The sequence below is a fragment of the Brachypodium distachyon genome, chromosome 4, assembly GCF_000005505.3.
Source record: "Brachypodium distachyon strain Bd21 chromosome 4, Brachypodium_distachyon_v3.0, whole genome shotgun sequence".
Classification (NCBI taxonomy): domain Eukaryota; kingdom Viridiplantae; phylum Streptophyta; class Magnoliopsida; order Poales; family Poaceae; genus Brachypodium; species Brachypodium distachyon.
In genome coordinates, this window is record NC_016134.3 from 48,243,708 (window position 1) to 48,253,567 (window position 9,860).

At 45.6% G+C, this 9,860-nt stretch overlaps 1 protein-coding gene across 1 annotated transcript; it reads right to left on the reverse strand.

The window, feature by feature from the left end:
* Nucleotides 1–2,141: 2,141 nt before the first annotated feature.
* LOC104584813 (protein transport protein Sec61 subunit beta) lies at nt 2,142–3,052 on the reverse strand. Its single transcript, XM_010240528.3, has one exon. It carries the CDS (start codon nt 2,834–2,836, stop codon nt 2,504–2,506), a length of 333 nt encoding a protein of 110 aa, XP_010238830.1. The 5' UTR covers nt 2,837–3,052; the 3' UTR covers nt 2,142–2,503.
* Between the last annotated feature and the right edge of the window lie 6,808 nt (nt 3,053–9,860).

A 9,860-nucleotide genomic window follows, 5' to 3' on the forward strand; every position in this document is an offset into this window, starting at 1 on the left:
GCTCTTTGCTGTCTACCGTGGCCTGATGAGATTCTCTCAGATTGGCTGGCTGTTGGGGCCCGGCGACTCCGCGGGAAGACGAAGGCTATGCGGTCGCTCATCAATCTCTCCCTTTGGCGCATTTGGAAGCTGCGGAATGCGTTCATCTTTGAGGGTGTTCGACCGGTAGGGGCTCGGCTTGCCGAGGACATTCTTGTCGAGGCAGACTTGTGGTGTGCCGCTGGCGCACGTGCACTAGACCACCTCCCCCCTACACTTAGTTTCGGTTTCCGCCCTTGTATAGCGGCCTTTGGCCTTTTTTTCCCCTTTCTTTCCTTTTCTTGTTTTGGGCTCCGTTGGGTCCCGGTTTTTGTTGCCTCGGTGTACTTGCGTTTCTTGCGCTTTCTTCTCAATGAAAATGACACGCTGCTTGTCGTGTTCGAGAAAAAAAAATCTGCTAGCCTTAACTTGTTTCTTTGTTACAAGAAAATTAATTGTTCCAGTGTAGCAATTGACTTGGAAAAGTCTCTTTCCTGGAGAGAAAACGGTGCCACTATCTTTGTTACAAGACAAGAATCGCACTCCAGGTTGCGTGATTTTGATTCCTGTAAACACTCGAGGTTCTACTCTGAGGGAATCGGTGGAGCCTTCCAGTATGTGCAGATGGGGTGGAACAGTGTGGTAATTCAATTGATAGATTTACATGATTCTTTCTTTCTTTGTGTAATGAAGGGCAGCCTGCTTCATCAGAAGAAGCAGCTACTGATGGCGGACTGGAGCTTGACCTAGATTAGATATTGGCAAGGAAGTTGAGTTGTTGATAGGATGTGAATGTGACCATGATTATAGTACATAGGTGTATGTCGCCCTATGGAACCAATGAAGTCTGAATCCTCATCAGCAGAGCAGCTAATAACTCTTCAATCCCATTCTGTTAGCTGTTTCAGTTAGAGTTGGCTGAATAATCGGCCGAGTAGCAGTGTTGTACACCTCGCGTCCGTCAGTCTCGTCAGTTAATTGTTCAGTAGCTTGTTAGGCGCTCCTTGTCGGGCCTCAGTTCGCCCCACAGCACAAGCTTGTTCAGTACTAGCTTGTTTCGTCAGTTTTTGTCTTGCCGGAACAAATGCCGAGGGCCATCTTTTTTTAACCTTAAAAATCAGGCTATAAAATGATCAATCTTAACACACATTCACCTTATTAGCATTCAACAGCTCAGACAAACAACAAAACAGCAAGACAAGACTCACCGTTGCAAAATAATTTATCCATCAACATAGTAGTAAACCGCCAAAACAAATATTAAGAGCCAATGGCACAAGGAATTGTTAAGGATCCTTCACAGCAAAGGACTACTGAAATCAGCAAACCAACGTGGCATCTGTGCACACTTTACTATAACTATGGAGCAAGTATACAAACTTTAATCTGCTCCATACACAAAAAGCAAATGATTTTCACACCTCTCTCTGCTTCAGAATTATCAACAGCAGCACTCAAGAGTGTGCAGCATCAGGTTTTGCAACAGGGGAAACAAATTCAACAAACCAAGGCTCAGATTAGGTAATTCACTGCAGCACTCAAGATGTAGCTAAGATTTTGTAACAACTCTAGATCAACCATAGATGAAATCAATAATTTATTATCAGACAAACATTAAATCCTGCCTACAACTTAAGGAACATCATCCAGGACATCCAACCATATCAGCAATTAATTTGTGCACGTTGTCGATGAGAAACGCCTGGCCTTCTCGGCGCTAACTATAACTAAACCAAAGCAGCCTAAAGAAATGCCTTTGAATACGAGATTTTTAAGAAATTCACAAATTTGGAATAACTGAAAGTGCTCATCAAGGAAAAAACCAAAATCCAAGCTCACATATGCTCGTTTCTATGATGACCAGTCAGTTACGAGACACCAGCCTTCCTAGCTAGAAACTACAAAGGCCCGTGCAAAAAAGAAGCATACACAAACAGGAGCACATCACATAGATGTAGAATCATAGTACTAGTGCAAAGCTCTAGCAATAATAAATGATGAGACAGAAACCTCAATTCTCTAAATGCAGTAGCTATAACAAATTAACCAATAGATGGAGAGAGCTAGCATGATGCAGAAACTGCACCAACAAGGGTACTCACAAAGCGCATCAGAAGACAAGATGCAAAAACTGTACCCAAATTAATCCTCAAATGGCAGACACCACATATGCTGATTCCAAATTCACAGCGGATTAATTAATTCTCTGCAACAAGGTAAAGTTTAACAGAAATGGCACCCATAATTGAACTAGTAAAGCTGTTTGGCACGGCAGATCCAAGTGAGGAAGTAATTAAAGTCGAAGCAAGGCTAGCCTCCTCTCGGATCTGTCGCACATGAAAACCCATATTGGGCAGATCTAACTCACAACGAAAACTAGCATCCCATCTCTGTTTGTTGCTGTTACACACGAAAACCATCTGAATATCTGATCTGATCTGAGGAAGAAGAAGAGGAAGAAGAAGAAGAAGGAGCATGGGGGCGATCAGGCGGAGGCGGCGGCGGCGCGGGAGCGGTAGAGCTTGCCGAAGACGTGCAGCGCGGTGACGAAGCCGATGAAGCAGACGGACATGACGAGCACCATGGTCGGGGACAGGCGCAGCCCCGGGGCCTCGTCGGTGTAGAACCGCAGCATGTTGCTCCCGCCACCGGAGAAGCCCCCGCTCCCGCCACCGCCGGACGCGGATGCGCGGCCCGGGCGGCGGCGCATGCCGGCCGCTGCGGCGGGCGTGCCGCGGGGTCCCACGGTGGCCGGGCGGGACGCGCCGGCGCCGGCTCCGCCGACCGAGGACTGCGACTGTGAGGAGGAGCGAGCCATGGGACTTGGGTTGCGCCGCCGGCTCGGGGGGGAATGAAGGAAGAAGGGTCGTTTGCGCGCGTGGGTGTGGAAAAGTCTCGGCTTTTGCTGCTGCTGGATCTCGAGCCTTTAGAAGAAGAAGAAGAAGAAGAAGAAGAGATGCAGGAAGAAGAAGGGGTCGCCGGCTAGGGAGGGCCCACCTGTCGGTGTGCCACATTCATTTCTAACTGCCTTGCCATTATGCCAAAGCGTTCCTCGTTGAGGCTGTTTATCTTGTTTTTTTCCTCTCTACCAAGGTTTTTCAGCCACTTTCTACGTCATTGGTTTCTTCTCTCTGCTTTTAGGATAACTTGCGGAATGCTAGCTAGTTCCTACAGATATCATATTTCGTTCCTATAAATTTCAGACATTGATGTAATATTTATTTCGATTTGTTTCAACTCTCTTTAATACCGTAGATGTAAGCAACATGTTGCTTGTTTGCGGCTCCAAGTCAAAACAATTAGATCGATAGCAAATTGTGTGTATTAAGATGCCCCCGCTAGATTTGAGTGTTTTTTTCTTTTTCTTTATCACTCTAGATTATTAAATAAATTCAGTGCGGCACATTCAGCACCCCTCAAACTAATACTAAAACTATCAATAAAGAAGAAAGCAGTCGCTCCCAGCGGAAAACGTTAAGTACTGGTGCGGAATATAATGATGCAGCGAGGCGGTGGCGGAGCAGCAGGTCGGCCAGCATCAGAAGCCGGAGCTCGGTACAACAGAGGATGGCAGCGGCACCGGGCACCTGAAGGTACATGTGCACAAACAAAATATTTTCTTTTCTTTTTGAAGCTGAGTTATCTGTGCTTGTTAGATCTGATTGGTGTGGCTTGATAATTTGGAGAGAAAAAATCACCCCTCAGCTATTTGTGATTGTTAGATCTAATTTCCTTCGATTACCAATTTCTTGAGTGTTGCTAGCCTATTAGTAACTCATCAGAAGAACAGGTTGTGGCATTGTTTCGTTACACATGGAAATTTTGGTGGGAAACTGTGTCCGTACTGTTTATGGTGATCCGTGGAATCCATATTCTACTCTGTGGCCAGTCTAGTTTGATAATTGCTGTTTCCCACAGAAAAATAGAAACAGATCCACATATCATCATCATTTTATTTTCAGGGACAATCCCATGGATTATCTTTTACCTTGCTCACATGAAGTTTTCCTCATATTAGAATGGGTAATCACATGAGTGTTGAGCTGTCGGCATGACTTATTCAACTTCGTAGATTTGCATTGCTCCGTATTTATGCAAGTTCAAGAATGATATTGATCACATCAAGTATATGGAAGGGGGCACTTGGAAAGATCTGTAGTTCAAAAGTATATTCCCTTGTTATGCACTAACATTATTCTCCAACAAGCTGGTAATGACTATTTTCACGAACCAATGCATGCTATTTGCAGATTCCATGAATAATATCCCTCCAGCCAAAAGGACACATGAGAACATTTTGTTAACAGAAAGAAAGAGATTGAAGCATATATCATTTTCTGAAAAAGATTGCAGCATGAGGATAAGATCACAGAAAATCACTTTTCATTCTCTTCCTGATGCATGTCAAATTTTTCGCACGAACTTTACCCATGTGCTCAAAGATTTGACTTGTGATGCATGTTTACACTGCATCACCAGGATATTCTGTCAATTATAGTGTCAAGGCTAACATTGAAGGAAGCTGTTCGGACAAGCGTGGTGTCCAGCGATTGGAGACACATTTGGAAGTGCCATCCTAATCTAAGATTTGACATCTCATCTGTGCTTGGCAGTAAAACAAAGAGAAAACGAAGCTCTGATCAGCATAAGCGAATGCTGAGGAAGAGATTTATTGACAGGGTCAGTTATATCCTGAGTAAACACAGTGGTTTAGCAGTGAGTAAGCTTGCTGTGAAGTTTGATTTGCGGAGGAGCATGCTAATCATATTGATGGATGGGTTTATTTTGCTATTGCATCAATGGCAAAGATAGTAACACTCAACTTCTCTCCTTATTTGGGATATGAAAACAATTACACCTTCCCTTGCCATCTTTTTAACAGCAAAAATGCTTCTTATCTTCAGGCTCGACCTTAGGCTTGACAGCGTCAATTTGGTTCCAAGTATTGATTTTTGCGGCTTTGCTAACCTTAAAATGCTTGCTCTGGATCATGTGCTTGTCATGCAAGATTTACAGTATTGCTTGTCAATGCTGAGGTTTGGATATCCTATATAGGCCCTGTAAAATCTTCAGTTTGGCATTTTGCTGATTTTACATTTCCCGTTTCCTGACTTACCAGTATTTTCCATCTTTCAGATTCCCGAATTTAGGTATGCCCCTCTTGTATATTTCTGGTCATCTGAAGCATTTGGCCTTGAGAGTAGAAATGTTTGGTAAAACTACCGCCATTCAGCTTGTTTATCTATTGGAAGCAGCTCCGTTTCTGGAGGACCTTCATCTGGATGTAAGTAGTCATGTCTTCATCATGCTTTACAGTTACATTTATTAGTTATGATTATTAATCTCACCCTGGCTTGACACTACTCATTGCTGCAACCATTGACTAAACTGAAATATAGTACACAAGCATGCATGTATGTATTGTATGCTAAAAGGAAAAAATAAGAAAAGAAGAAGCAAACTTACTCTGTTGCATGCATGCAGATGTATTGTTTCAGAGCTTTTGATTACACCGGCAGTGTTTTAGACATGATTACCATCTCAAGACAGCCTGCATGAAAACTCGCTCTGCCTCGCAGTTCAGCTGTTGGGAGTTGGAGAGGTCGCGGCAGAGCCAGAGAGCTCGTCGGCCCTTCTTCTTTTCCGACGACAGGTGAGCTCGTCGACCACTGCTGAAGAGCGCGAGCTGACAAGCTCGTGCAGTCAGAGGAGGATGCGAGATAGGCGGCAGCGTGGCGCGGAGGTGGAGCATGTCGTGGACCTGGCCGGCGTGTGAGGGGGGCTTTTCTGGTTATGTACCTTTTTCTGTTTAACCCCCTCGAATCTCCAGAACGGGAAGACGCTGCCCTCGCCGGAGAACTCACTTCGGGCCGGCATACGCGGTGTCCACGCGAATGGCTCCGTCGATGGGTTCGGCGGCGTCTACTCGAACGGCCAGATCCACGTCACATGCCATCCTGACCGAATTTCGCCCGAATCTGGACATTTGGACTAAAATGAGCAAATATGTCAAGTTTAGTGAGTCAGTTGAGAAGTTTTCAAGTTAATGGATGGAATTGAACATCGCTCTCAAGTTCATGGACCCGCCGGTGTAATTTCTTCTAATTTACTCTCTTCAAGTCTATGTTGTCTTTACAATTTACTGTACACACTATAAGGGAATGTTTTTTGGAAAACAATTCAAAACTGTTTAATTTTGATTATGTTTACGAATTTATGACAAACATTTGTGTTTATGTCTACGTCAAGGATTTGGTCTCCTAGACAATTAGAAGATTATTTTTGTACTACGTGGTTATGTCATTCACATACTATTTTCTAACTGTTAATATTTTCGAGCTTTATGTGGCATAGTTTTGCACGCTTGTTTAAACTTGAGCATTGGGATGAAGTCGGGGCTCGAAATCATACGGCCCTGTAGGTTTTCTCTAAGCACAAAATTACTTTTTTTTGGGTCAAAAATATACTTTTGACAGAGAAAAGAAAATGCTGGAAGCAGAGGAGAGGAGAGGAGAAATGGTTCTTCCTTTTTCTCTTTTGGCCCCGGTTTTTACGCCGGGTCGTCAGAGTACTGTAGCGTGCCTCAAGACCACAACGTCCTCCATGCAACACATTAACACACCCGGTATCGTTTGGGTACAGACACTAACAAAGTGGGCCACGGATTATATAACCCCACATGTCGGTCTCACTTGGGTTTACAAAATAGTTTCTCCCCTCCAAAGCCCCATTTGCTTCTCCCCTCAAAAGCCCCCCGTTAGTTCTATTCTTGCGTTGCCGCAGCATCTCGGAGAAGGGGAGGGCGGCGGTGGCGGCAAGCGGCGCGTCGGAGGTAGCTGAAGGCTGCTGCATTATTTTCTCAAGAATCATGACGACGAGGGTTTTCTTTTCGCCATTATTTTCTCGAGAATCAAAACTTGGGCCCGAAGCCTTTCTCTTTGCAGACCGCAGCTGTGAGCGGCCGCCCAACTGACCCCGAGCTCGAAGCCACGCCGCCCTGCCGGAGCGTCGGAGGCCGGAGAACGATAAGCAGCGCAACGGATCCCTCGGACTGGGCTTGGATTTGGGGGGGCCTCTCCCTCTCGGAGAAGGGGTGTTGAGCTTCGCCCGTGCGCTGCTACTGGAGCGAGTTGAGTTGCTCGCTCGTGTTGCGCCGCTGCCGGAGCGAGTTAAGCTGGGATCTTCCGTGCGCGTCCATCAATACTACTGGTAAATTTTGCTTTGCTACACACAATTTATTAATAGAATGCCATATTGCCAAATCGCTTTCACCATCTTGCATTCTTTCTTCTTCTTCTTCTTTTTTTTTTTGAAAGGCACCATCTTGCTTTCTTGAAAGCAATGGCCACCATCCTCATTGAGACGGTGACAAACAGGGCACATCCATGCCTCTTCCCATCAATTTCATTCTGACATGTAGACTATTATTTGCCAGTTACCGTCATAAGAAATGAAGTATCTTGCCGGGGACAATTTCTTCCAAGGAAACTGCTATTTCCCTCCATACGTATTATTTGAAGCTGATGCCAGTCCATGTGAAGACTCCCGAGCTTAGTTGGCAATTGATCACAACTTAATAAGCTGATTTCATTAAGAACACTCCTTTCTTATCAAAGTGCCAGGCGCTATGAAATTTTCAACATTTTTCTTGTATCGGAATTTGAAGGATAGCTAGCACATCATCCCTTTCAAAAGTTAATTTGCTGGATTAATTGGGTGTCCCAAGTTCCAGTAATAGGATCAATGAGCTCAGCTAATTTTGTGACGAGCTGATTCCTACGATCACTTTCCTGGAAATTCCCCTTGGTATCCATGGATCACTCCACGCATGAATATTTTCTCCATTTCCCACTCGCCAAATAATACCATTTTTTAGTACCTGGACACCTTTCAGGTTCCACCTCCAGCAATATGGGATACCATTTCCTCCACACCTTCTCTTTTATGTATTGAAAGGCTTTTGTTTTTTAGTTGCCAATGTACATAGGTAGCCCCAAGTATTTCCCAGACAGGCCTTCTGTAGAAATATTAAGTCGCTTCTTCACCTTCTCTTTATTAATCTGTGTAGTATTCTTGCTGAAAAGAACAGTTGATTTGTCCTTATTTATAGCTTGACCTGAACAGCCTTTAAGTGTTGAGAATGCGCTGAACCTGACAAGCATTTCTTTCATTTGCTTCGAAGAGGAGAAGTGAATCATCTTAGACGAAGTCCTCTTTGAGGAATAATAATATGTGTAGTATCTCCATTCACCTTGACCTGGTACTTCACTGTAGTAACACATTTCATTACAAGATTAACCCATTTTTTATTAAAGCGCATGCATAGCATCAAGTCTTGTAGAAATTTCCACTCCACCTGATTAAATGCAAACACGTCTCTTATTCAGGGGTCAGGGCATCTTTGCATTGAAGAAATTCCAAAGGATTTTTGTAGGATTTTAGCTCATCATATGATTTTTCCTCTAGAAGCTCTTTGGTTCAAAAGAATTGAAACCCCAAATTCCTATGAATTGCTTTCCTACACCTCAATCCTATAGGAATTCTAGCAAGAGGTTAGACTTCTTGGAAAATTCCTTTGTGTCTATGATAACTATGTTATTCACTCAGCTCCATACAAATTTCCTGCATTTTTCCTACATTGCAACCAAACAACTTGTGTTACATATTCATGTGTTTTCAAATTAATCATGTAGGCTTTGCTATGACATGACATTTGATTCCTACATTTTTCTATTCCCGTGTTTTCGAATTCCTGTGATCCAAAGAGACCATCACTAATTGTTATGCTTCAGGTGATCGAAGATGCTTCCGCATGCTCCCCATCAACCCAGTTTGTAGCAAGTGCCAATACTAATAATGCAAGTGGATGCTCAGCTGGAGGACTATCAGATTGTCATGGAAAGGAAGAAGCTGAGGGAGGAAAGAATTGCACCGGCGATGTACAGAGGTCGACCTGTGAGCCCACCAAATAATCCTACTACCGGTGCAAGTTTTCACATCTTAAGATTAGTTAATCCAGATACCGGGAAGAAGTCAGTGCTTGACTCGAAGTTCTATGCCCCCGCCAAGGCACCGGCTGAAGACCAAGAGATTGAGAAGGTGGCGACGCTGGGATGCATGAACAGTGCCAGCACCCGGTGGCGGCTCTCTTGCCGCCGCCGACCTCTTGGAACGCGACGTTCCCCATCGTTTGCATCATCCCCGCCCCGATTCCTTGTCGTGGGCCATCCGTGTTTGGGGCTGGTCCGTCGAGGGGCAAGGATCGGTTAACGGTCCTGGTTGCGCCACGTTCTCCTCCCAATTCTCCGACGCGTGCCCCTCTCCCTACCCCACAACCATCACCTCACCGACACGGGGGTACCAATGGAATTTCCCATTCGCTGCCTCTGATCCCTTCACCCACCGCCCCACCACACCGACCGCATCTAGGGTTTTCCGTCGAGTCTCTTTTGGCTCATTTCTGGCGGCGCCCTTCTTCTCCTCCTATTCGTGTGGGTGCTCCGACCGGGGCCTGGCGAGGAACGGTACGGGGAGATCGGCATTCCTTTGCTCAGGTGCTTCGGTCTCCAGTCATGGTGGCGGCGCGTGGAGGGTACGGGCAGTAGAGGGAGGGTTTCGGTGCGGGTCGTGGTCGCGGTCAGGGCCGTGGTCGTGGCCTTGTCTGGAACCGTGACCAGGTGCGGGAGACCCAGATCCGTGGCCAGGATCAACAAATCCGTGGTCAGGAGCGTCAGATCCGTGGCCAGGATCAACAACCCCGGGGACAAGCACAGAACTCGCGGGGGGAGGAGGCGGCTCGGACTTCGACGGCGGGCGAGTCTTCGGGTACAAACCATTGGGTG

What these genes read in the sequence shown, in the direction of transcription:
- LOC104584813 (XM_010240528.3), bottom strand. Translation starts at nt 2,836, where the DNA reads ATGGCTCGCTCCTCCTCACAGTCGCAGTCCTCGGTCGGCGGAGCCGGC.